We start from the raw sequence: 26,968 nt of genomic DNA on the forward strand, positions 1-26,968 counted from the left end.
GAAGCTCAAGGCTCTCATTATATTAATGTTTAGCAAACATGCGATTCTTATTATACCTATAGGAAACAAAGGTATCACTTCGCCCAACGATTTAGTATCATGCCATTAGTGTTTTTCCCTGACTCCGTGGAGAAATAAAAACCCGATTTTATACGTGTTGTGTGAGGAAATCCGACGTTATTTATTTAAGTAAGCTTAATTCATGCTTTAATATTGAACACAAAAAGCCTCGACCTTTGACTAGAAGGATGCGATGTGTATCTTCAAAATGAAACGGTTCATTAATCAATTTCGTTTCGTTCCAGGACCTGCTGATAACCCTGTCGACCTTGTTGCGAGGGTCAGTTTACGAGCGGTTACGATGGACATTTAAATTGTACGACGTGAACGGTGACGGGTGCATCAGTAGGGGTGAACTGTCCGAAATCGTGGTCGCCGTCCACGAACTGATGGGCAGGAGGGCGCATCAGGTCGAGGACGATCGGAAAGCAAGAGAACAAGTGAGTGTCATCACATTATAAAATGCATTATAAAATACAATTTGTGCTGTTTCAGATTGACCGAGTGTTTCGGAAGCTGGACCTGAACCAGGACGGCGTCATCACCATCGAGGAGTTCATGGAATCGTGCCTCAAAGACGATGTGATCACTAGGTCTCTCCAGATGTTCGACGCAGTGCTATGATGATAGTGCCGGAACAATGGAAATTGACGAACAAAATGAAATTATTGGGTTGGACGAAGCTGTGCGTTCAGTGCGTTCTCTTGGTTTCCCTACAATATCTGCTACTCAGTATTGATGTGACAGTGATCGCGATGGAACATTTATTAGATAGGAAAATTCGATGATATATGTTACGCCACACAACAAAACATGCGAAAAAAATACTTTCGTTACTGCCGTCTTGTTATTGGATTCATTTCTTGTACTTTCAAATATTTAGACAATAAAAATCACCAGCCACAACTTCAAATTTCTGTACACAATTATTTACAACCAAACTCTTAAAATCTTAAATTTTAAGAAGTAGGCGCAACAGGGCTCCAATGATTTCTATCTCTAAATATTAATTATGCATTAACCCAAGATTATCGTTGACGGTTCACCACCAAGGTATGTTTGTTTGCTGTTAATTAAATCTCACTTCCCATCAATGTAATTACGGGCCATATTAATTTCAACAAGTGTATAAGTCTGCTATTGTGTGTATGGCATGGGGGTGGTTAATAGCCAGTTTGGGAGTGGGTATCGCGTGAGCTGTCTCCGCTGTACCCGTAGACCGAAGTAAATATTGACAAAACTCAATCCGTTGACCGACCATGCTTGTATCCGGCACTAAAATACCTCTTCAACGGAGTATCATCATTCCGAACCAGCATGTAACAGTCGGTGGTGTGTAATTGTTGTACAGGAATTTAAAGTTAAAACAAGGTGATTGTGAACATCAAAAAAACCCATGCTGCTTTTAGATCAGGCCGCCACGAATTGAACTTTTTATTTAACATTTTTAATACTGTTGGAGGGTGCCAGCGAATTTTGATAGTTTAACCATTTCATTTTTAAACGCATTAAAACATTTGTCCGATGTGTATTGCGAATTGATCTGGTTTCAGTAGGGGTTGTTAGAATAAATAGGTCGCTATTGCTAGTGCGTCACGTCTAGAGATACCAAATTATATGCATGCGACAAGAACCAGCCATAACCAAACATCAACATTAAATTTGTAAATATGTCAGAGGCCTATATTCAACACAGATTTCGCAACAAACCACCAATTTTTTGAGTACGATTTGCATGTTATTGGATTTGAGTATCTCAGTTTTATAAACAAAATACAATGCTTTGTAACTGTGGATATTGTACTAATTGTACATTAGTATAATTTAATGTAATTTATTTCAAATAGCGGACGTGTTCTGCTGCTATAGTGAGACTTTTATAATAACTTATTACTAAATGTCACGTTAAATGATCCCAACGTATCTCACTGAACAACGGGATATTCAAAAAATGCATCAACAATTTATAAACTATTCAGTGAACAGTCTTTGTGTCTTTGTTATTGATGCAGTCTCGAAATTGTGGATGGAATTTTTGGGGCCCCGTATATTATGTTCTGAAGTGCCTCTTCCTAATCATAAACAATTTTTCTATTTTAGTATTACCTAACTATTTGTCAAATATGAACTTGCCATAACTATATTTCAAAGGGAAGACTCTTATTTGTATATTTTAAATAAGGAAAATTCGGCTAAAATTGTATTTTTGATAGAAAACATCTGACTCAATTTATAATATTGGCTTTAAACATAAGTACAGTACAAAAGTTTCCAAACAAACCTAGTACATAAACCTCAGCATATAAATTTGTACATACATAAACTCTAATGGATAAGAGGGGCTACTCATAAAATATAACACCTAATATTCGATCGGAAGTACTTCAGAATGTTTCATACAAAAATGTATTTTTTTAAACGTATCGTAGATTGTAACATATTCCACTTATCGTCATGTTTCTATTTTATCATCTATAAATTGTTTATTGCCGAAAATTAAATTACATAAGTTAATTTTAATGTAACTATAAAATAATTGTTCATATTGTGGTCAATTTATCATCATGATGGCAAGTGGAATTTTAAATGTATTGAGAAATGTTGATGCGTCATTTTAGCTTAAGATCCTTGTTCTTCCTTACATGTTTTACAAAAAAAATATAGATACGTCATCGAATTAAAAAGTAAAACTAGAAAATTGTTGGACTGTAAATGATTTAACTGTATAGTTATAGAAAGGTGAAATTTGCTTTATTTGAAACGTCAGGATAATGTCAGGTCGTTTTACGTAAATCTTATATCACATGTATGTTTTTTACTTTGAATGATTAATTTTCTAGTGATATTCTTTTAGTTTAGTTGATATAAATATAGATATTAATCAAAAAAAAATGTATGATTGTATATTAGAAATTAATAGGGATATTTAACAATAATAGATGTGTTTATTAAAATTTTTTTCATGATTTCCGTCAGAAGTGGAAAAGCCCATTAATATTTGATATGATTAAAATAGGTTATGCATATCGATTTTTACAATCATAACTCGATCTAATCGATAATTTACCAATTTAATGAGCTTCTAACATTACGATTTGACACAATCTTCCAAAAATTGTGTGAAATACCATAATTTCAAGAAACGAACTTAAACTTGTCAGTAAGTTTCTTGGAGTAAGTCTGTTACTTTCTTTTATACTGTTACTAAAATTTAACTATTAATATCTATAAAATGTTTTAAGGTCCTACATTGCAACTGCTTTTATTAAAATGCAAATTCTGTCAGGTACATCAAAAGTCATGATAATTCAAAACTTAATTTTGGTTTATTAACAGTACATTCCAGTTTATTTTTCAGCCTAACAGACTAGTATTTTAGTAAAAACAGCTGTTTTATATACGTTAGTTACATTGTATAAAGTGATAAAGTTTATAAAAAAGAATCTAAATGTATTTATTATTTATATTAATTAAAGGCAGGGCACAATTTGTAGGAATTTTAAGCCATTCGTTAGCCAATTATTGAACGTCCTTAAGATTGATAATCAAGAAACTGAAACAAGCTCATACTTCCTGAAGGCATGATAAAATAATATTTAATAAATGGATCAAGATAGTTTTTGTATCGGTGTAAATATAGAATAAAGAATTGCTTAATAGAAGTCTGAGAGTTGTTTTAAAATCGTACTAAAAATTCTATGAATGTCTATTTCAATGTTCAAATGGCTCATAATATGCAATTATTTTAGTATAATCAGCAATATACGCAGTAAATAATTTTGACTGATCAACCAAAAAAATGTAAATGTATCATTATTGTTATCTTTAATTAATAAATTGTTATACCGCGTAAGTAGTTGGATTTATTTATAAATACGTTAATGCGAGTGTTAAAATTGAACCAAAATGTTCTTTAGAGTCTGCCTTAAAGTAAAAAGACGATTAGATAATGAAAATATATATTTTCAAAATTTATATAAATATACAAGGCACATAGGTTCAATAAATATGATAAAATACGTTTTTGAATATCAATATTGTCAGTCTAAAATATAAAGTTGTAGTCTTACATAAGTAAATATTGCATTTAAATATAATTTACATTTAGCACCTAATTAAAATGGCCTAAACAATTAAATAAATAGAATTTTAAAATTATAGGTGAAAATACAAATTCAGACAAAAATGAATAAACAATAAACATGTTTAAATGTATGAACTTCCTCAATGATATAATTCCACAATTACCATTGTAGCAGCAAACAATAATATAAAATTAATCTCCATTCTCATTCAAGACAAATCCCTTACAAAACCTTAACTATCTTCTCAAAGCTTATCAGCTACAATGGTAATGGATAGTTTTCTGTCAGGCCATGCAAACTGTTTGGGTAATGACAGGGCTTCAGGACTGGCCAACACTTGAAAAGTGGCTGCCATATCTTGTGCCAAATCATCTGGAATTAGCACTTGTAACCAAGAACCTTGAGCCACAAATGGATGTTCCTGATCCACCAAAGTTCCTGTCACTGAGTTGGCAACCAAAGTAATAGCTGTTTCACCCAGAACAGATTTGAAGGTGAAATGTCGGCCGTGTTTCACTCTTCCCCTAGAAAAATATTTTTAGATTTTTTCACACAATTTGTTTGGTTAGATTTATACCTAATAGCTAGAGGTAATAAACTGCCTGCTTCAAGGTTGAAAATCAGATGGACCCCTTCCAGTTTCTTTACATGTAATAATTCGGTGGATTCTGAAAAGTCTAAGGTAATAAACGATTTCAATGACCTGTTGTCAAGTATACCTTGTAGAGATTTTGAGTTAAAATTTTCTTCATCGTTGAGTCTACCCTCGCAATCACTCTTATCCGGCCTCGCCGGATCAGGTTCGGACCATGAGCACCGAGCACTTACACCACTCAAGTTTGAGCCCTCCAGCTCGAAGCCCCGCTCAACTTCATCGTGTGCATTTGGATCCAATTCAAAAATGCTTTCACCCCTTCGCATATCTGTTACGTGCCACGGACCTCCCGCTCTGCAAAATTGAATTAATTAGGTTTGTTAATTTATAATTTAGAAAACTTACGCTGGTATTCTGGAGATTATGTCTAAAACACCTGCACCATTCCATTGTTGTGTGGCTTTAAGTTCGTCAAAACAAATGCCGACGATTTGGATGAATTGTACAGTTCCAAAGGGGGTGTGAGCTGTTCTAAGTTGCAGATCGGTGGTCATGAGCATGTGTTGTATTCGAGATTCGCTGTTGTCTAATGCGCAGTGCCACGAGACGTGATCGCCAGAACACAATGTGTTGCCTGAAATATTATATATTATATTCTATTTTTATGAACGATTAATTTTGACGGCATACCTGAATGGAATACGTATTTTGCCAAAGATTGCATAAGAGTTGCCGGCCAAGTAGGAGGTGCTGTTTCTTCAGGTTCACGTTTCAGGCGGAAGGTTAATTCAAAACCGAAGCCTGATGAGTCTTCAGGACCCGAAGGTTCGTGAACGCGACCGTCTCCATGCAAATCTGATAATCCAAAACTTATATAATGCCAGTGAGGTGGAATGTTCTCTTGAGGGTCACCAGGATTGGCATACATTGATATATAATCAAGAGGATCGGGACCTCCCAACCTAAAAATTAAACAATTCATGAGTATTAAAATAGATTTTTTTAATGAGTGTAGTTTTTCTTTTTTTTTTTAAAGAATACATAATGTAATTTTTAACAACTTGAAAAATGTTTTTCCAATTTTTTTACAATAATAAATATTACAGAAGACATCAGAAAATTTAATACTGATAACATATATTTAGTTGAAAGTTCAACAGCCTCATTTTTTATGTTATAAACATTGTCTGTTGTCCCAGACTTTACCCCTAATAATTAAAGGAAGCAGTATATAAATAGATCAACACAGGAAATACATATTAGGGTGACTAGGTGGTTAAAAATAGATCTATGCGAAATATTATGCTAATCAATCAAAATACACATCAAAATTAATATTATAATAAAATTAATATTTTATTTATTTAGACGTAAATACATATAATCTAAGAATTATTAAAGTAACATACCAATATTTCAAAAGTGCTGTAACCTGTAGTGGGTTAACTTGTCCTGGATAAATTTTTCTGCATAGCGAATATAACGATTCCAATCCTGCAGGCGTTGGTGGTAAAATATTCAGTGGGGGCCCGTGGGGCAGAGCTGCAGCCTCATCCATTGTTTGTTGAGCCACTATTCATAAAACACTTCATTAAAACCTCATTAACACCAGTTTTATTTATTAGCCTTCACCTTGAGTCCATACAGAAGCCGACTGAAACTTTAGAATTGCATTTTCGTAGCTCAGAACTATTTTTACAGCGTTTTCATTCACTAAACTGGGAAATATTCCAAATATGTAAAAATGGCCTTAAAAATCCATTTGTAGACAACCCACCAGACAAAACAACATTGCACGTCCTTGAGTACAGCCAACCTAAAAATGGGATAAGTGTATTAGTTAAATTTAATAAAATATACGATATATTCAATTCCAGGTCACAATCTTATAACCAAATTAATGATGATATTTTCAAATATTAAAACCTTCATTTATTGTATTTACAATTTAATTTCAGAAATATGTAAATTTTACTTTTCTAAAGTTGGTACACAGTATTAGTAAGTGTCAACAAATCTGGTATTTGTTGTTAATTGTTATAAATATAAAATTAATATGTTGTGATTGTCCGTATTTTTAATTGTTGTATTATTAGTAGAAGCTAATTGTGGAAATGTTGGACACGTCCCCTGAAGATGAAGACTTCCCTGGACGCTTATTACATCAGGTAAATTAATTTATTTATCTTTATGTATATTAAAAAGTGTTTTTTATTTTTATAAAAATGTATACATTAAATAAATAAGTAAACAAAATCTAAAACAAAATATATTTTTTCTAGGCGGCATTATGGGATAATACAGAGTTACTGGAAGATCTCCTAGCAGGTGGTCAACAATCATTTATAAATTCCCAAGATAGCTGGGGCAGAACACCCTTACATGCTGGTGCAATCACGGAAAATTCTAGGTGCTTGCAAATATTACTGAATGCAGGGGCTGACCCAAATGTTCGGTGTGGTCCTAGGGGTGATAACAAGGTAAAATACAAAATTAGAAAGCATGCAAAAAAATTAGAAACATTTGCATGATCAACTGGAGGTTTTCATGCAGAACATTAATGGAAAGTGTTTCTAATTATGATTACTCAATTTTAGTTTATAGTGTATTTTAATTAACTCATTGTCATTGTTTGTAGACTCCACTGCATTTAAGTGCTGAACATGGTCATTGTTCAAACATTTCTATGTTGTTGGAACACAATGCCAATCTTTTGATGAGAGATTCCAATGGCCTGACAGCTGCAGACTTGGCTGATAAATGTGGACATTCAAAAGCTGTTGATCTCCTCAAAAATGCTGCAAGTAAGTATCATTTGAGGGGTGGGTATAATGAATAAAAATTAGAAATAAAACAAGTACAACAATATATGTACTTTTTATTAAAATTATATTTTAAATAGATATTAAGAATTTGAGTTAAATGACAAACTAAGGTATTTACTAATTAAAAAATTAAATATGAAAATTTTATACTATTGAAAGAATTATAAAATTGAATTAGTATTTTCATATACAATTCATACTTGAAAGAAAACATAGACATAAACTATATTTTATATTAAAAATCCATAAAGGCATGTAATAAAATAATTGTTCAATTCTTGGATTGATTCAAATTCTTTACATGGATTTGAGAATAGAAAACATAAATACATATATCTATTTATATTGATTTACCACCAACAATGTTTTCTTGACTTCCGCATTATATTGATATTTATAACCAATATATTTTGCAAGTATAATTTTGCGTGACCCGTTGAAATAAAATAAACACAGATAAAATTAACGAAAAATTGTTGTGTATTCCTGAATTATTTTTTAAAAAAGTATAATTTTGCGTGACGGTTGAAATAAAATAAATACAGATAAAATTAACGAAAAATTGTTGTGTATTCCTGATTTATTTTTAAAAACCTTTTTAAATATCTATATCTTATATCTATTTTTCGTTAATCTTATTTGTTTATTTCTTAATATTTGAATAATTGAAATAATAGCAAATTCATAAATATAGTTTTTTTTAAGCAAGCTATTTTATTTGTTTTGTGATATACAGATACAGTGTAAAATAGTATTTTTGTAAAGTTGTGTAAAGTTTTTATTTTACCAAAATAAACCACAAGAACAATTGTCTATGCAAAAAACTATTCACTGAAATTCATTTTAATTCTGAACAACTGAAATATTTATAGATATGATGGTATTGTAAAAAATATTTGCCATATGTTTAATTCGCATTTTAGGTAATATATCTAATATTCACATGAAAGTTTCTTATATAAAGGATAAATTTCCATTCCAAAAACCACTTCAAATCTTTGATGTGATTCATGTTTATCTTGTGTTAAAGTTTGAGGCAATATTTGCTTGATAAAGAAGTTGATTGACACAATTATATGATCATATCAGGGTATATTATTTACCACTTACACAACGGCCCTGCTTTATTGTGACTTCCTTTCCCACACTAATAATTTTGTTACGAAATCAGCGATAGTCGTTGTTATCAATTATAAATTTCATGGTAACCAATTATTTTTTTATCGATTTTCATAATAAAACATTATTTTGTATTTGGAGATATATCAAAAGTGAAAATATAATATAAAATAATGTGAGTATAAAAATGGCTTATCATATAAATAGAAAAAACAGAAATAACTTTTATAGGTGTAAAGAATAAAGTAACGTTTGTAATTAAAAGAATCAAACTGAGCCCTTGTTATCAAAACTGTGGGAACAAGTTACGTTATCAGACATAACGCGCACACACACACATCAATGTACTTAATTAAGCATATAAAGCCACAGTTTGGCGATAACCTATGATAATAGATAATTTTGTGTGTATGCGACACTGGACCAGCTTACAGTCCACGATAAACGATCGTGCTTTACTGGTCTGACAGTTAGTCGCGCTCCTGTTCACGCTCACCACGAATAATAATAATAAAAAAATAAACATTGGACAAATGTGTTCTATGTGGGGACGGTGCGTTTTCACCTGTGTGCTGGTGTTGATTTTGACGTGCCTAATTGTTCTGTTGCTGGCCAGGAAATTCAAATTTTCCATTGGATTCATAACACCTAGTTAATGTGAGTGAATTTATTTTGTGTTAATTTGAAAATTGTCGCTTATTATTTAGGTTTCTTAACACAATTATTACGAAAATTGTGCTATTTTATTACTTGTTTATTTTTACCCCAATTCAAATAAATTAATTAAGAAACACTACTTATAACACACAATTGTGAATTCTTAATTTTTGTTTTTTATGTTTAGAATCAAAAGGGAAGTGGTTTTTCAGTAGTAAATATTAGTCTTGTTATCTATATGTGTATATTGTATAAATATGTGATTAAAGAATACATTTCAGTACAATATAGTTTTTGACTAAATTCGATTTATCTGAATGACTTTTAAAAAATGTTAGTTGCAACATTTTAATTATTTCATGCATTTATATGCAATTTTATTGTACAAATAATATTTTAATATTATTTCATTAATATGCAGTACAAAATTTCAATGTATTTTAATGAGTAAAACAATTTATTTGTATTATAAAAAAATATTGAGCATTTTGCATAATTTATTGCAGCTTAATGATATTTAATTGCATTATTTTCAAGTATTTATGTTTTTAATTTCATTGTTAAATACTAATAATGCTTTTAATTCAAAATTAAATTTAGTAATTTCAGTGAGGTCGAAGTTGCAATTTTTCAAATAATCGTTTCTTGAATATTTATAAATTAAATGCGATTTATAATAAGATAATATTTACGAAAATGTTTAATTCAACTGTTTCTATAATTAGCTAAGTAGTGGTATATTTTTAACTGTGAAAATCACTTAAACCGTACATTCCAAAACTTAAATTAAAGTAATAAATTCCTTATTTTAAATTATATTTACGAGGAAAAGAATACATAAACATGCTATTTTTAGGAAAATATTGAATATCCGACACACTGATACTTATCTAATTTGTATCACATGCAGGCAGATTTAAAAATATTTAGTTTCAAGGTTTAATTTACGTAAACCTACTCATTATGAACATAATAAAATCATTTTTTGAACCAAGCCCATCATGTGATTTGGCCTAACGTCTACGAAAAAATATTAATACTATTCGTTCATATATATCCTACTTTTAAACATTCTAAACAAAATTCTAGAGCCTCACCAACGTCAACGAACCAGTCTAAAAATGATTAAAAAATTGTATCGGACTCGTGACTACCTCCCGATAAAAGGGCGGACAATTCGATACAGTCGACGTACACCCTGTCTCCCTCCCGTGCTCTCGACACACAAAAGACTCTTAGTGCCTTAACGCATACATATCGGGCGTCAAAAACGACAAAAAACCACCCGACAAATGGGACAAATGTGTGCGTGCAAAGTGCTGGGTCGTTGCCTGTTTACCACGGTGCTCGTGTTAATTTTGACGTATCTGATTTTTCTGCTGCTGAAGAGGAAGTTTAACTTTTCCGCCTGGTTCGCGGCACAGGACGCCGGACAATCGGACTAATGTGAGTAGCCACGGAAACGATCCGATTCCGACGGGTTCTCATGTAACCACAGGCCGAAGATGTATTTTTTTACCAATGAATATTTTATTCCGTTCCGTCGTAATAACCAGTTTGCGGGCGTCCGTATTGATTTTCCCCAGTCCACGGTGCGATCAGCTGTTCGGTGCCGAGGGGGTGAGTTATTCGCGGCGATGTGATTTAAAGCGGTGGGGTTGTGTCTTAGCCGGCTAGTTTAATTGACACTCGTTCAATATTATATTTTTGTATTTTTTACGAATTCTACTGTAGTTTCGATCGTATTTTTCTATGACTTTACACTGTCGGCATGGCTAAGAAGGCCAGAATATTTAAAAGCTCCCCTGACATCGCTTTCGATGCCTGTGTATACTTCACCGATGACCTCAACGATTTTATTGTGGAAATAGGCAAGTACTCTTTGAAAATTGTTTGTCTGTGTTGGGCAATGGTGTCATAAATTAAGTAGATATATTTATTATAGGAAAATACTGTTACTTGTAAAATTTATTAATTCTGACGAAATACATACTTTTAGTTGAACTGTAAACTATAAATAATATTTATACATTTATAGGTTTTCATTTAAATCAATCAAATATTGATAGAAACTATACTTGTAAAATATCAATACTAGAACAATTTTAATATTAAATGTATAAAAACAATAACCATGAAAAATGAATATAAAAACTGTCAACAAACAGTTAAAAATTGACCAAATGTGAGCAACATATTAAAAGAAATTGTTATAGCAAGACCATCTTAAATTGCTTATATTATTAAGATAATTTATGTAGTGATTTTTTGTTGGTGGAAGATGTATAATTTCATACTTATCTTTTGTGTGACTGAATGCAAGTATTTGTTTTATTTACATTATCAAATCATCCAGTGTACAGGGTGATTTATCTAATTTATTCATTAGAAGTTTATGGGGAAAGAAAAAAGGTACTAATTTGAAAGTTTCATAGCAATTATATCTTGACTTAAACTATTTTTTTAATTTATTTTAATCAAATTTAATTTTCATTTTTGCCGGATGGGACATCAACTTTTTTATTTTCAATAGAATACCCTGTATATTTTTGGATTATTAATTTCTACATGTAAGTGCGACTAAAGTGGCTATACCATGTCCTACATTTAAACCCAATAGTTTTTGAGTTAATAATTTTTTTCCAAAAATTTTGAAAGATTGATGATCTGAACTAAAATATCTGTAAAACTACCAATTTTAATACAAGAAAGTTCAATTTTGATATACAGATTAGCCAAGGACTATCCTATAAGGAGTTGTTATTAGTACTTCCAAATTTTAAACAGGGTGTTCGTTATTTACATTTAATCTTGTGTATCTTAAAACATAAATAACTTTGTCATTTTCAGTGGACCACCATGTATGTTTTAGTATAATTATATTGAATATCAAATAATATTTCGATTGGTATAAACATTTCCTATACATAAAATGAATATTGACAGAGATATTTTTGGTAAAATTCTCTGTTAATATTCTTTTATGTTATAGAATGCTTATACCAATCGAAAGGTTCAATTCAATTTAATTTTAGTAAAATATACATATAGTTCCGTTGAAAATATCAAAGTTATTGATGTTTTAAGATGCCCAAAATTAAACATAAATAACGAATGAATGAATTTTCTTACATCAAAATTGGTTGGTTTTACAGACATTTTAATTAGAGAGTTAGTAGTTTAGTCAAAATTTTTGAAATAAAAATTAGTAACTCAAAAACTATTATGTTTAGGAACAGGAGAATGTATAGCAATTTAATTTGCAATTAAAGTAAAAAATTTACAGAGTTATTTGGAAATTAATAAAAAATTAATTAATTAAATTTAAATAACGACCACCCCGTATAATTTTGGGTCCTTGGTCAACGTATATTTCAAAAATTAACTTTCCAGCATCAAAATTGTTGGTTTTATAGACATTTCAGTTAGACTATCAATCTATAAAAATTTTTGAAAAAAAAAACACAAAAATACATGTAGAATTTAAACATCCAAAAATATACAGGATTTTCCATAGAAAATAAGTAAGTTCAATTCTTTTTTTCGATCTCCATAAACTTCTAATTAATGTTGACAATCTTCCTGTATACCTACAGATTTCTTACCGTTTCTTCATCTTTATATTTAAACTGGTATGACAATACAATTTGTTAAGAAAATGATAAAACTAATAATTTTTTTGGCTTTACCATTCGTTATATGTGTAGATTTCTCTTTTGTTTACCATTCTCTTAAACTACAATTAAAGTTGTGGGCAGCACATCAATTACCAACAATAAAAATTTATACTGCAGCTAAAAAGGAAGACGAAAACGTTTAAAATCTAAAGTAATATGTACAAATATTATAATGAGGTGATTAAAGACACAGTTACCTACATTACATTCATTTGGTTACAATTACATATATTAATCTCATTACTATATTGTGTTCCAATTAATGTTTACGTCATATTTCTATTACTGGAAACAGTTTCTATGTTATATGAAGTTCAATGCGTTTTCAAATTAAATTGTGGAATTATTATAATGACACGAGTTAATGTAATTACAATTTGCATGCTATTTTAACCTTGTTAAGTCGAACATGTTTTACACTAAAGTGCTTCAAAATATTACATTGTTTGATATCTACATTAAATGTTTTACATTAACGAATTAAATGTTAATTTATTTTAATAATGTTTAATGTTAAGTTGTTGGTTTTAAGATTTTTTGATGTTGTTACAGATGAAAAAGAGAAAGCCAGACTGGACATCCACGCGGCGATACGGGACGCTTGCAGCCAGGGAGACACAAATTCCGTGCAGCAGCTCATATCGTCGCTGTCGGACGATGCGGAGCTCATCGTCAATATGGCCCCCAGTGGGGCCAACACCCTGCTATTCACGTATATTTCCAATTGATCAAACCGTTCATCAGTTTAATGTGTCCTAATTGCAGTGCCTGCCAGGTCGGCAACAGGAAAATCGTAAAAACATTGCTGGACTTCGGTGCAGACGGCAGGCTCCACTCTGTCACCAGATACTCGCCGCTGTACATCGCCTGTTACCACGGCCACCGGGACATTGTCGAGCTGCTCCTGCTCAAGTTCCCGGAATTGGTGCAGGTTTGAGGGTTTTAATGACTTTTGGGGATTCCGCTGACGTTTATTCTATTTGTTATTCTAGCAACACACTGTAGAGCGTTGGCTTCCGATTCACGCCTGCTGTATTAACGGCCATGTAGCAGTTTTAGAACTACTCTTCCATTTTCCATATCCATCTCATATACAACGAAAATTTAGGTATGTGTATCTATGTTTCTCATTATCTCACACATTATTAATTATGTATGCAATTATCAAATATTGGTTAGAAACAGACAAAGTGTAATCAACAGAATGCTTAATTTTCTTTCGATTGTGTTATCGTTGCGGTTGCTCAGAGGTCTCGTAAATCTACGTCGTTTCTCTTCCTTTACAGAGATATAACGGAACAGTGGGAATATTATATGCCATTCGATATTAATGAACGCGACGCCACAGGTCAAAACATACTCTATGTAGCTAGTGTATTGGGAAATAAGAAACTCGTAGATGTAATATTGAAATTTAAAGTAAAGGCCACTCGTATAGAACCCGTAAGTTTATAGAAATATTTTTTTTTTTTTTTGGCGTTTATTTACGGAACTATTTTAGAGTGACGAAATTACTCCCAGTTCGGAGAGTAATCTAATTCTCAGCCCAGTTAAGCGACGAATATCAGATGGAATACAGTCAATTATGTCTAAACTAAATTTGTCCAAAGAAAACTCTTTCGACAATGACGTAAGTCAAAATCAGTTTAACTAAACATTTATGTAAAACGTTGCTAATTTTAGACGGATTCACTGCTTATCTGTCCCTTACGGATTGATATGTATTGTAATAATAACACGGAAACGGCGTTACATGCAGCAATAAAAGGAAAACATTATGATATTGCCCTGGCTTTACTTAAAGCAGGGGCCAGTGCCAACACAGTCATCAAAGCATATCATGACATTAATGATGTAAGTAAAACAGCTTCAACTTCAACTCTCAGGTGTACATGTCCCATTTTTAGACACTGGCTTGTTGTTCAGTGGAGGAAGACTCCAATTATGGTCAGTCCAGCGGTCTGGTTGAGGCTTGTAAAAACCGTGACGTCCCAATAGTGGACTTGTTGCTTAAGTACGGCGCCAGAGATGATGAATGCAAAGCTTTAGCCGTGGCCGTGGCGAATAAAGATGAAACTTTAATCCCAAAATTATTATCCACCAAGGCCCACCCAGATCCCGAGTACAAAATCAACAAAAAGGCCATGACTGAAAACATAAATTCCTCCCAGTTCACCATTTTCTCCAACGTGACCAGTCTGACCTATAGCACCATATTCCCCAACACCCCCACAATGATAAACTGGCACAATCAAAAGTGCGGACTGACCCAAATTAAGACGCAATGGCTTACGGACGCGGCTCTACATCAAAACCCCAAATTGAAGCAGAATCCTCGCAGCTACGATGTGGCGTTGTACGCAATCACCAGGCTGGACATTTCAAACAATAGTCTGACTTCAGTTCCTCTGACTGTTTTCCAATTACACAGTCTGAAGTACTTGAACATGGCGCAAAACAAAATCGACAAACTGCCCGTCCCGGTTGTGTCGCCGACCAAAAAAAACTACAAACGCAGGAGCAAACACGTGGAAGAACTCAATTATTCTTGCCCCGTTTTGGAGGAGCTGTATTTGCAGGACAACAGGTTGGATCACATTCCCGAGGCCATTTTTAGGCTGCCGTCTTTGGTGACTTTGGTTGTTTCCAACAATAAGTTACAACAGTTGCCGTATGTTATGTGGTTGGCACCGAAATTAAAAGAACTGAATGCTGCATTTAATCTTCTAAAAGATTTACCGAGTGAGAATGAGGTAATATTTCCACCAACTCCAAAAGAAAACTTATTCAAACTTATTTTTTTTAACAGAGTGCTAAGGAGGAGTTTGATAAGTTAAGTGTAAGTTCTAGTGACAGTCAACTTTCTAGTCATGCGGAGCAAGACTCTGAATCAGACATGTCTGAATTTGATATTGATTCTAAACTGCTTGGTTTAGAGGACACGGTGCAAGCCGTTCGGTACAAGAAAAAGGATAGAGACTATAGGTACTGTTTCAATATTGTTAAAATCACCCTTTATGTTAATTCTTTTGTAGACAAATGGAGTTAACTAAACACCACATTTGGAGTAAAAGTGTTGAAGTAACAGAACAGATTCTTCACAACGACGAGTCGATAACTGAGAAGTCATCCCAATTATCAGCCTTGAATCTTGCCCATAATTTATTTACAAACATTCCCGTAGTCTTGCCATGTCTTGCCGTTAATCTCACAAGACTGAACATGGCTTTTAACACCTTAAGATCCATGTCACACATTACTAGTTATCCCAGTTCTTTAAAACAGCTGGACCTTAGCCACAACCAAATCACCGTCTGGCCCAGTTTGCCTCAAGTCGAAGCCCAGGATAAAATGGAACAGGCTAATTTGAACTGTTACTCCAACAATTTGGCAGCCAAAGGAAAAATTCCCGAAGGTGGTAAGTTCTGTTATTGTTAAATAACTAAATCTTAAAAACACTTCCGGTTTTAGTGAGGAGGCAGTCCAGTAGGTCGGTGCGTACAACAGTGCTTCATTCGGTTTGCTCCCATCGGAGGCATTTGAAACTGGATAATCTACGCACGCTGATATTGGCCGACAATCAGCTGCACCGCATTCAATTGGCTACAGACGATGACGGCGATTTAAGCAGCACCGAAGATGAAGACATGGAAAGGGTAAGTCCAGAGGTTTTGAGGTACATGGTTTTTGTATAATGTTAGTCTTTTAATTATTAGAATCCGGCTGTTAGTAAAGCCCGACTTATGTTCCCCAATCTATCGATGTTGGATGTCAGCAACAATCTTTTGAAAGAAATTCCTTATAATATTTACGAGTTGAATAACTTGTCTGTTTTGAATATCAGCGGCAATCTAGGTAAGTTTTTAAATATTTTATTAGTTAGAAAGTATGAAAATGACAAATTTCATTTTGTTGTTCGCAATGTTTGAGTCTGTTGAGGCACATTATATATAAAACATCTGCGCATTAAAGAATATGTTTTGATCGAGATTTGAAAAAATGCCGATGTTTGCCTATTTTTAACAAAAATGGCATATTTTCAAAAATAAAATAAAAAAATTGAGAATTTTAATTTTTTGGGAATTTTTGAAGAAATATTAATTTTTATTAAATTAAGGTTTCGCTTCACATTTTATTATATCATAAAAAATCAAAAAATCATTATTTTTTTAATTTTTTGATGTTCTAATTTTTGCCGTGATGGAAAAATTGTCTTAGTCAATTGAAGAAAATCAAAATTTCTTAGAAAAAAATTAATTTTAAATTTGAATAATATATAATAAATTTTAATGACATTTTTTTTATACAGCTTGTCTATTTTTTCAGAAAGCACATCAAAAATAGAAAATTTTCAAAAAAAAATAGAAACCTAACCTAACCTAACTCAACCTAACCTAACTTAACCTAACCTATTTTTTTTTGAGAAATTTAAAAAAAAAGAATGTCAATAATTTTTCAATTTTTTATGAATTTTTGAAAATAAATATATATTTTAAATACTCTATTACCCTATTTTCAGTAAGTTACGAAAAATTTTGATTGAATATATATTAAAATTTTTAATATTCTGTTTTAAACAATTTCTATTTTACCATCAACAGATAAAGTTAATAAAGATATTTATTATCGTCTGAATTTATTATATCATATATTTTTGGAATTTTATGATCTTATTTATTTAAAAAAATAAAAGTTTTTTGTTATATAAATATATGAAAATCTTATTATTTTTAAAATATTTAGAAATTTAGAGCCAAAAAAGATTGAATTAATAAATGTATTTATAAAAATTTCAAGAAAAAACTCAAAAAATCAGTATCTTTTTAGATTTAAAATTACGTATTCATCTCATAAAAAGTTAAAAAATTAATTTATTGACATTTTTTTTCTTTTTTTTTGAAAATCTAATTTAGATGAAAATAGGTTAGATTAAGTTAGGTTCGGTTAGGTTAGACTAGGTTTCTATTTTCTTTTTCCTTTGAACATATTCTGTTTTTGATGAAAAAAATATGCATACAGTATAAAAAAAAATTCAAGGAAAAATCTCAAAATAAGTATTGTTCAAATTAATTAATATAATTATAATTTTTTTCTCCATCAATTTAAAAAAGAACAAATATTGATTTTTTGATTTTTTTTATAATATAAAAATTGTTAAATTTTAAAATTGACAATTTAAAAAAAAAAAATTGTTGGTTAAATTAGTTTTTTTTTTTTTGAACATATTTTTGATGAACTATGAAAAAAAATATGCATGCAGTATAAAAAATATAAAAATTTCAAGGAAAAATCTGAAAAATCTATTCAAATTTATAATTAATTTTTTCCCCATCAATTTAAAAAAAATATTGATTTTTTGATATTTTATAATATAAAATTAATAACAAATTGTAAATTTGAGTAATATTGATTTTTGACGTTTTTCCTTGAAATTTTAATGACTTTTTTTTATACAGCATGCCTATTTTTTTCAGGAATGTTATCAAAAATAGAAAATTTTCAAAAAAAAAAAAGAAATAGAAACCTAACCTAACCTATTTTTTTTTTTCAGAAAATTTATTAAAAATATATTTTCAAAAAAAAAAAATGTCAATAATTTTCAATTTTTTATGAATTTTCTAATTTTGATTGAATAAAAGGAAAAACCTGAAAAATCTGTATTGTTCAAATATATAATTATTTTTTTTACATCAATTTAAAAAGAAAATATGAAAAAATATTGATTTTTTGATTTTTAATAATAAAATTTAAATTTTAAAAAATTCATAAAATATTGAAAAACTTGTTATCGAATTTATTTTGAAAATGTGCTGTTTTTAATGAACAAATAATGTAATCAAATATTACAGCACATTTTTCCCAAAAAATATGTTTGTCATTCAAGTTTCTTAAGATTTGTAAAGTAATGTAATCCGTCGGTTTTATCCGACAGCACGAGCAATTCAAACAAGTGTGCGACATTCGCCTTCACCTTTCTCCGCACATTCATAAAAACACGTAAACAACGTGTGTCGTAATCGCTTCCTCGCCTAATTTTAGATATCAACGAGCTGCCGCCGCAGATGGGCTTGTTGTCGCGCCTGTGGAACCTGAACACGCGCGGCTGCTCGCTCCAGGACCCGCTTAAGTCGATGATCGACAGTAAAAAGTACAAAACGATGGACATAGTCGGTTATCTTAAGAGCGTGCTCGAAGACGCGCGGCCCTACGCTCGCATGAAGCTGATGATCGTCGGCGTGCAGGGCATCGGAAAGACGAGCCTGTTGGAACAGCTGAGGCAGGAAGGTGTCACTAGGCGACGGCCAGAAGTGAGTGTTTGAATGGTTTTTGTGCGGCGCATGTCTTACGTAACTCGCTAGCACCATGTGACTTGTGTTTATGTTTTGCCACTCGGGTCACCTGTTTATCTTCCTATTACGTTAAAACTGACATTCATTTAAGCGTGCGAATTATAACTGTATATTTCTCTGTCCTCCCATTGTTGTTCTTATTATTCAATTTGACCTATTTTTAAATATGACTCGACAAACAAATTAGTAGTTCTAATGATGGTAGTTGAATTATCTGTCAAAATTGTATATTTATATTTCCGTAAATATATTTGGCAAAAATATTTTTAACTATGATTCTATATAATAAAGAAAATGAACAAATTTACTTATAATTGTACCATTTTAGCACTGGGCAAAAAGAATGGGAAATAAAAATATTAATGTAAAAACTTCGAGGGGTACAAATATGTCTACAGTTGGTGTAGATATCGGTGATTGGATATACGAAAAGAAAGTTAAATCACATTCACATGGCCCAGTCATATTCCGAACGTGGGACTTTGGAGGACAAAAAGAGTATGTCACAGTTTATCCTTATTTATGTCAATTACTTATTCTTTGGGGTTTGTAGGTATTATGCCACACATCAGTATTTCCTTTCAAAAAGAAGTCTATATTTAGTCGTTTGGAAAATCACCGACGGTCATCGGGGTATAAACGAAATCTTACAATGGTTAGTGAACATACAAGCTAGAGCACCAAATTCACCAGTAATAATAGTAGGGACGCATTACGATGTGGTGCAAGAATTTAATCCAAACATTTCTGAAGATTATCAACAAATCATCAGAGATAGGTTCATAAATATCGTAGACGCCGAAAAGTGTGGTCTTCCCCGAGTTCTAGACACCATAGAAATCAGCTGTAAAACTAGACACAACGTCAAGTTACTTTGCAACCTCATATACGACACAGTATTCAGTCTTCGACCTCCAGGTAAAGATCCAGCATGTGCTCCACACTAAGATACTAACCAAAAATCAAATATTTTAGGAAGCAAAGAATTGTTACTGGAACAAAAAGTACCTGCCACATATCTAGCACTTGAAGACGTAGTCAATTACGTCGCGTCGGAACGTAGGGCGAACGGTTTGGACCCAGTCTTGACTGCGGACCAGTATCGAAGCATTGTCACGACGGAAATGCAACAAAGGTACAACCGCACGTTCAGAGATTGGGCCGAGTTGCATCAGGCCACGCTGTTTCTACACGACAACGGGGTTTTATTACATTACGACGATGCCACTTTAAAAGACTTGTATTTCCTAGATCCTCAGTGGTTGTGTGACATGTTGGCACACGTCGTCACCATCAGGGAGATCAATCCGTTCGCCAGGAGTGGCGTCATGAAGCTGGACGACTTGAAACACATATTCAAAACCAGCAGTATTGGTCCGATGGACACAAGGGGTTATATAGTGAATCTTTTGAATAAATTCGAAGTGGCCCTCACGTGGGACTCACGTACGTTGTTGATTCCCAGTTTGTTGCCGTCTGAGGAAGATTTACAGCTTGCGCTGATGTATCCCGGCCAGTATCCACCGCTAATCAAAGTTAAGGTGCCGCTAAGGTCCCGAGGTTGGGCGGTGCGCAACAAAAAGATTGCCGTTTCTCCTAAGTCAGTATTGTATCGAGATCCTTCTCAGGGAAAATTCCAAATGAGCCTTCCTTCTACCTCATCCATTCCTAATGGTAAGATTTATAACAAATTTAGTTAATTTTAATTAGTAATGAATTGTTTATAGAACCTCCAGAAGAAATCGCCCACTATCAGCTACGAAGTCAACCGACAGATAAATCCATAGCACGCCTTCTTTTGATGTCGTATTTTCCGTCTGGATTCTGGTCCAGATTAATTTCCCGAATTTTAGCCGATGATACCATCATCGATATAATTCGGTCTTACTTTGTTATACCAAAAGATGTGGCACAAGATATTCATTTAGTAAAACTACTAGATTTGAAGGCAGAATGGGTTTTGTGGCAGACTGGCTTACAACTAAAGTATGGTGACATCACACTATTTAGGATGCGGGAAGTATTACACAATTCATCTGCCCAGTACAGACATTTAAAGTAAGTAATTATTCTTATTCCTAGAAAAGCATACCATGACAAACTCCTTACAGATTCCGACTGAAACAAGACGGCATTTGGTGCGACGTGGACTTGCAAAGTACTTCGGTATTAGAAATATATTTCCCAGTTGATTCACTGGTGGTCAAACCCATCATTACCGAAATGGGTGACGCATCCGATCTAAAAGTAAAGGACCAACTCGTAATAAATAGCACTCCAGAATGTACCGCCCAGTTACTTGCCTTGGCCGTTGATCACATCGACATCCTGTTGGAAGACTGGTACCCTACATTGGGAACAAGATTTGTGCACACTTCCGAAGGCAAATTTTTGATAACTCGCCTGGTCCCGTGTCCTCAGTGTCTTGCCAAATCCATGGAGTGTGACCAGAGTTTGAACCCAATTGACTTTAGTCAGCCTAAAAATCTAATGGAAGAGATGCAACAAGCTGAACAGGAGGGCGGCTATCACAATCAGCACCATAATCGTGTCAGAAAATCCCAAGAATCGTATACTTCGGAATGTGACAGCGGAGTTGGACCAGATTCGTCGTGCTCCAGCCGTATGCCGTCAATGGAGGGCCATCCAGGGGTGCAGACAGACGAACAACCATCCAACGTGTCGTACTCTTGGATGGTGGAGGAGTGCATTTTAGCCGCGTACGGAAGCAAAACTGTTAATTGTCCTACACACGACGACATACCTTTATCTAGAGTAGCACCTGATGCTGTAAGTTAACATTTTTTACATTTACTCCTGTATTTAACTATGTTGTTGTTTACAGATATTCATGGACTTGGGAGAGAGGTACATTATAAAACCAGAAAACATTAAAAAAGGTCGATTATTGGGCCGAGGTGCTTTTGGCTTTGTATTCAAAGGTACATGCAAAGTTAGAGGTTCAAATAACATGATAGATGTGGCGATGAAGATGTTACAACCAGTCCAACCTGGACCGAATGCTCGCCAATCTGCCGCCATCGCCTATAAAGCTGCACAGGGTAAATGGGACCGAGATCCCTTACAGTACGCGTGTAAAGCATACTGCACCGCCAGACAAGAACTGAACATCTTATTGTCTTTGCGTCACCCCAACATTGTCCCATTTGTTGGAGTTTGCACTAGTCCTTTGGCTTTAGTGTTGGATTTGGCGCCACAAGGTGCTTTAGATCTGGTTCTAAGACATTACAGGAGGTCTGGAGCCAAGGTTGGACCTTACACATTACAGGCCATAATCTTACAGGTTCGTTATTAGATTTTGAATAAAAAATATCAGTAATCATGTTAATTTATTTATCAGGTTGCCAAAGCCATAGAGTATTTGCACCGACAACATATTATATATAGAGACCTGAAATCTGAGAATGTGTTGGTTTGGGAGATGCCTCCACCTTTTGTAGACCATCCGGACCATCCCGTTCATATTAAGGTTGCAGATTATGGTAATTAATATACCAGTCCTTTTTATTTCTGTATAAAGCACATTTTCCTTCTTACAGGAATTAGTAGGTTAACTTTACCTTCGGGTACGAAAGGTTTTGGTGGTACTGAAGGGTTCATGGCCCCGGAAATAATGAGATACAACGGCGAAGAAGAGTACACAGAGAAGGTCGACTGCTTCTCTTTTGGAATGTTTATATATGAGTTGTTGACTTTACATCAGCCTTTTGAAGGCCATGAATCCGTAAAAGAGTGCATACTTGAAGGTGGAAGACCACCGCTGACATACAGAGTAAGTTAAGTTAAATTGTTAAGTAATTCAGCCTAAAAATTTTTATTTTTATTAGGAGACTTTATATCCGAGCTACTTCCTAGACCTGATGGTGTTGTGCTGGTCTCAACAACCTAAGGACCGCCCTTCAGCAAGCCAAATAGTTTCAATAGCCAGTGCTCCAGAATTCACCCATTTAAGCGACGTGATTTCTTTGAAACATCAAGCCCCGGTTGTGGCTTCAACAAGTGCAGCTCTTACACACATAACCGAAGACGGTTTGTCTGGATCGGAAATGTGGCTGATGTGTGCTAATTCAAGAATTGATTTGCTCCTGGCCGCAGACAGAGGTTGGTTGCAGTACCACACCATGCCTCTGCCTATCAGACCGACAGCCGCTTGTACAGTGGGCAATGCTGTATGGATTGGAGACTACGCGGGAAACCTCCATGCCTATTCGTAAATTTTTAACTTTACAAGGTTATTTTGTTTTTAATTTTTGATATTATTGCAGGGCTAGTGACGGTTATAAGTTATTTACTTATTCGTTGGAGTCAGAGGTTAATGTTCAAGTAGAAGCGCTGTTGTACTTAGCAAACCTTAAAAGAGTGGCTTGTGCTCTATCGAACGGCAGACTGTTCCTTGTCAATTCAGAATTTTATCCCTCAACTCCTACTGCTGCAGAAGGCTCGTTCGTTATGACAGAGCTGGGATCTCAGTCGTCTATCAATTGCTTGTGTGCAGCTTCATTAGAAAATTCTAGGTAAGGGCTTTTCCCTTGCTCTATGCAAAAATTATATTATATGTTTATTTTCTTATAGTGCTTGTGAATTGTGGTGCGGCGAATCAAATGGGCAAATATCTATTTACACAATAAAAGACCAAGTTGTTGCTGGACAAGAAGTTTTAAATCATTATCAACCAGTGATTGAAAAAGTAGATGTTATGAACTTGGTTGCAGTGGATAATTGCGTCTATTCCTACGTCCATCCAGGCTGTATTGTTTACCAGTGGGATCAAAAATCCAGGACCATCGTAAACAAACTAGACTGTTCTAAATTGGTACCTTGTTCTGAGAGTCTTAAATCAATTGCTATTGAGGAACATTTAAGTCCAACAAATTGCCAGGTAACTAAACTTAGATAATTTTATATAACAAACTTATTTGTTATTATTTAGGTGACAAGCTTGGTTATTCTAAATACCGATTTGTACATTGGCACTACTTGGGGCTGTGTGATTATAGCTGAAAGAAGTACACTTCGCCCCGTCACGATTTTCAGACCATATGAAGAAGAAGTTAGAGCGATTGTGCCTTTGGCGCAGTGCAAAAATGTTAGTGGCAGACAAGAGAACACACCATTAATAGCCACAATAGGAAGAGGCTACCGAAATTTATTGTCGAGATATACCGATGTCACCGTTAATATTGGTACCCCATTACCAAGCCCAATGGGTGGCACATCATATACTTCAACTAAACCTAACATGTTCGTTTTATTGTGGAGAGCTGAGCATTGGAATGCTACATAGATTGCCTTTTTAGTTTAGTTAATTTTAATTCATTCCATAAAAAGTGATACTAGCTGAGATCTGATTTTAAATTAATTTATTTTGGTATTTTATTTTTTTATAATTGTGACTGTAATTTTTTAGACTGTGATTTCTTCTCGTCATTTGTTTTAATTGTTGTTTATATACTCATGTTTATATAAATAAATATAACAAGGTTGATAAAATATAGTAATTTATTAATAATAATCACAATGAATTCTAAAAATTTGAATTAAAAAGTTGATACACAACTTTACTTATCACAATTCCAATATTCTTCCGAGCAGTACCACATTGTATATTAGATAATAATTTTTCTCCAGCTGGACCTGGGTTTTCCAGATATGCGTCATAAAGAAGTCGAGGCGTTGGATACTTTTGAACAATAGCAAGTGCTTTTTCCACAGAAACTCCTTTTATTTGGATCAGAGACTTAACAAACAAATCCTTGACAGTCATTTTCTAAAACAATAACTATTAATTTGCTGTCTAAAGATTCAAATTGAAAACTACCTTATTTTTGACTGAAGAAGAATTAAATTCTTTCAGTGTCATGAGAGAAACAATTTCATCATTTAAAGAAAAAACAGGTAAGTTATCTTTGAGACAGCTGGCAACGGTTTTCGTCTGCAAAATTCAATTAAAAGTCATATAAACATTGAAATTGTGGTCTACCTTAAACGTCGCTTCTAAAAATCCAGTAAAACACGCCAAATATTCAGCAGTATGACGTAAATTAGAGGTGAATTTTACGCAGAATCCATCCTGTATGGCAGTATTTGTTGCTGCTTGATATAAACTAGTTAGAGGCAAACCTACATGGTGATCATTTTTGCCATAACTTTCAATTAAGTAAGTGATGTTCTGGATTCCAGATCTTTTCAGTCTAAATTTTTGCTCATAGTAACGACCATCTTTAATACTGCTTGCAAAGTCATCCATTCTTTTTCTCTCAACAATGTATGGAAGGATTAAATCTACATTGGAAGTTTTGCTCCTGCAAATCCAAGTGTAATCACTTACTTTTAGGTTTTGAACTTCATAAGACACATTCAGTACTTCCAATTCAGCTAAAAGAGGATCATCCATCTTTTCCGTGTTTTTTCTATAATCTTTGGTATTAGTCTGTTATATTTGTATAATTCTTATGTATACTTACCCACATGTTTCTTGAGTATCAACAATTAATAAAACATCAAAACTATTTGGACCATACACCACATATTCTGAGTTTGATTGCACTGAACTGGCACTGTTTGTTGAATTATATTTTTTGATTGTCTTTGAATTTTGTAATGCCTTAGCACTAGTTTCACTACTAATGATATTACAAGAATTATATTTTTTGAAAGTACTTGTTGGTTGGAGAGCATTCTTTTTTTCTGGACTTTTAATTATATTACTATAAATATTTTGTTGCTGGTTATCACATTTATTATCATTTTCAGATAAATCAACTGCTTCAATATCCATTTGATGTGCAGATTCTTGAGATTTATTTGATATATCACAGTTACTTAATTTTTTGGCCAACACTTGACCTTTCTCAGTTAATGAGAATTTTGCTGGATTACTTTTCTTTATAACAAGCTCCTCAGTTAACAGTTTCTTCATAGATGACCAAGCATTGTATCTAGAACCTGTATCTGTTTTGGTAAAAGAGGTATCTGCAAATTCTGATGCTTTTCTAATCAAATCCACTTTAGACATGTAACCTACATAATCAGGCTCCAAGCTTTGTTTGTATAAAGCTAATAATAATGCATAACCACCAGATCTATATTGAGGAATATATTCTTTGTCTCCTCTAGATATTCTTTCTGACTTAGTTGCTTTAGTTATTGCATTGGAATTCTTATCTTTTCCACTAAATGAACCTTGCGATTGAGGTATGCTTGGTCTTGTGATGTTACCATTTTGAGTTTTGTAATGTTTTAATTTATCATCTAACATAGTACACAATTTATCGCCAAACCCTTTAAGAATTTTACAATCTTTGCCTGTGTCAAGAGGTAAAGGATATTTTTTCAACGATTGCAAAGCTATATTAAAAGCGTATTGCATTTTTGATTCACTTTCTCTTGCTTTGTCCCTCCATTCAGTTAACCATTGTACAAAGAGAGGATTTGGTTCTTTCAATTTTACGGTTACCCTCTTTCTTTGGCTCATCACTGTTATTTGTTATCCTAAAACTTGTCAATCAACAACATACATAAACATGTTGTTACTTAAGAACTAATTTTCAAATAGAAATACTGTAGGAATTTTATATCG

General features: G+C 33.1%; 4 protein-coding genes across 8 annotated transcripts in view; 2 read left to right on the forward strand and 2 right to left on the reverse strand.

The window, feature by feature from the left end:
• Nucleotides 1–3,904, forward strand: part of LOC109605565 (Kv channel-interacting protein 1) — a 74,039-nt gene extending 70,135 nt beyond the window's left edge. Inside the window, exons 4-5 of the mRNA XM_049964929.1 lie at nt 306–500; nt 556–3,904. Coding sequence (XP_049820886.1) covers nt 306–500; nt 556–684 — 324 coding nt within the window. The 3' untranslated portion in view covers nt 685–3,904. The remainder of the gene's footprint in view (nt 1–305; nt 501–555) is intronic.
• A 104-nt stretch (nt 3,905–4,008) lies between these two features.
• On the reverse strand, nt 4,009–6,529 carry LOC109605566 (suppressor of fused homolog). 2 transcript variants are annotated; one of them, XM_020022152.2, is made up of 7 exons: nt 6,373–6,529; nt 6,150–6,312; nt 5,431–5,702; nt 5,146–5,374; nt 4,865–5,094; nt 4,723–4,813; nt 4,009–4,669 (listed from the first exon to the last, which is right to left on the reverse strand). In XM_020022152.2, the coding sequence occupies exons 2-7, from the start codon at nt 6,296–6,298 to the stop codon at nt 4,390–4,392; spliced, it is 1,251 nt and encodes a 416-aa protein (XP_019877711.1). In that variant the 5' UTR covers nt 6,299–6,312; nt 6,373–6,529; the 3' UTR covers nt 4,009–4,389. The 2 variants fall into 2 exon arrangements, with proteins under 2 accessions (XP_019877711.1, XP_019877709.1); XM_020022150.2 differs by having other exon boundaries at nt 4,723–5,094.
• A 248-nt stretch (nt 6,530–6,777) lies between these two features.
• Nucleotides 6,778–24,879, forward strand: LOC109605568 (leucine-rich repeat serine/threonine-protein kinase 1). 4 transcript variants are annotated; one of them, XM_020022154.2, is made up of 27 exons: nt 6,778–6,908; nt 7,023–7,220; nt 7,379–7,544; nt 13,571–13,730; nt 13,784–13,949; nt 14,011–14,126; nt 14,305–14,461; nt 14,520–14,648; nt 14,702–14,872; nt 14,926–15,771; nt 15,828–16,003; nt 16,054–16,436; nt 16,490–16,674; nt 16,735–16,873; nt 19,058–19,326; nt 19,697–19,866; nt 19,922–20,286; nt 20,344–21,042; nt 21,096–21,426; nt 21,480–22,158; nt 22,214–22,672; nt 22,730–22,871; nt 22,929–23,161; nt 23,217–23,599; nt 23,655–23,903; nt 23,962–24,268; nt 24,320–24,879. In XM_020022154.2, exons 1-27 carry the CDS (start codon nt 6,855–6,857, stop codon nt 24,671–24,673), a joined length of 7,686 nt encoding a protein of 2,561 aa, XP_019877713.2. In that variant the 5' UTR covers nt 6,778–6,854; the 3' UTR covers nt 24,674–24,879. The 4 variants fall into 4 exon arrangements, with proteins under 4 accessions (XP_019877713.2, XP_049820088.1, XP_049820090.1 ...); XM_049964131.1 differs by having other exon boundaries at nt 16,054–16,433; XM_049964133.1 differs by lacking the exons at nt 6,778–6,908; nt 7,023–7,220; nt 7,379–7,544 and adding an exon at nt 9,204–9,341.
• LOC109605564 (crossover junction endonuclease MUS81) lies at nt 24,871–26,869 on the reverse strand. Its single transcript, XM_020022147.2, has 4 exons — nt 25,854–26,869; nt 25,370–25,799; nt 25,208–25,321; nt 24,871–25,156 (listed from the first exon to the last, which is right to left on the reverse strand). Exons 1-4 carry the CDS (start codon nt 26,861–26,863, stop codon nt 24,914–24,916), a joined length of 1,797 nt encoding a protein of 598 aa, XP_019877706.1. The 5' UTR covers nt 26,864–26,869; the 3' UTR covers nt 24,871–24,913.
• Nucleotides 26,870–26,968: the final 99 nt, after the last annotated feature.

Source organism: Aethina tumida, chromosome 3 (assembly GCF_024364675.1).
Source record: "Aethina tumida isolate Nest 87 chromosome 3, icAetTumi1.1, whole genome shotgun sequence".
Taxonomy (NCBI): domain Eukaryota; kingdom Metazoa; phylum Arthropoda; class Insecta; order Coleoptera; family Nitidulidae; genus Aethina; species Aethina tumida.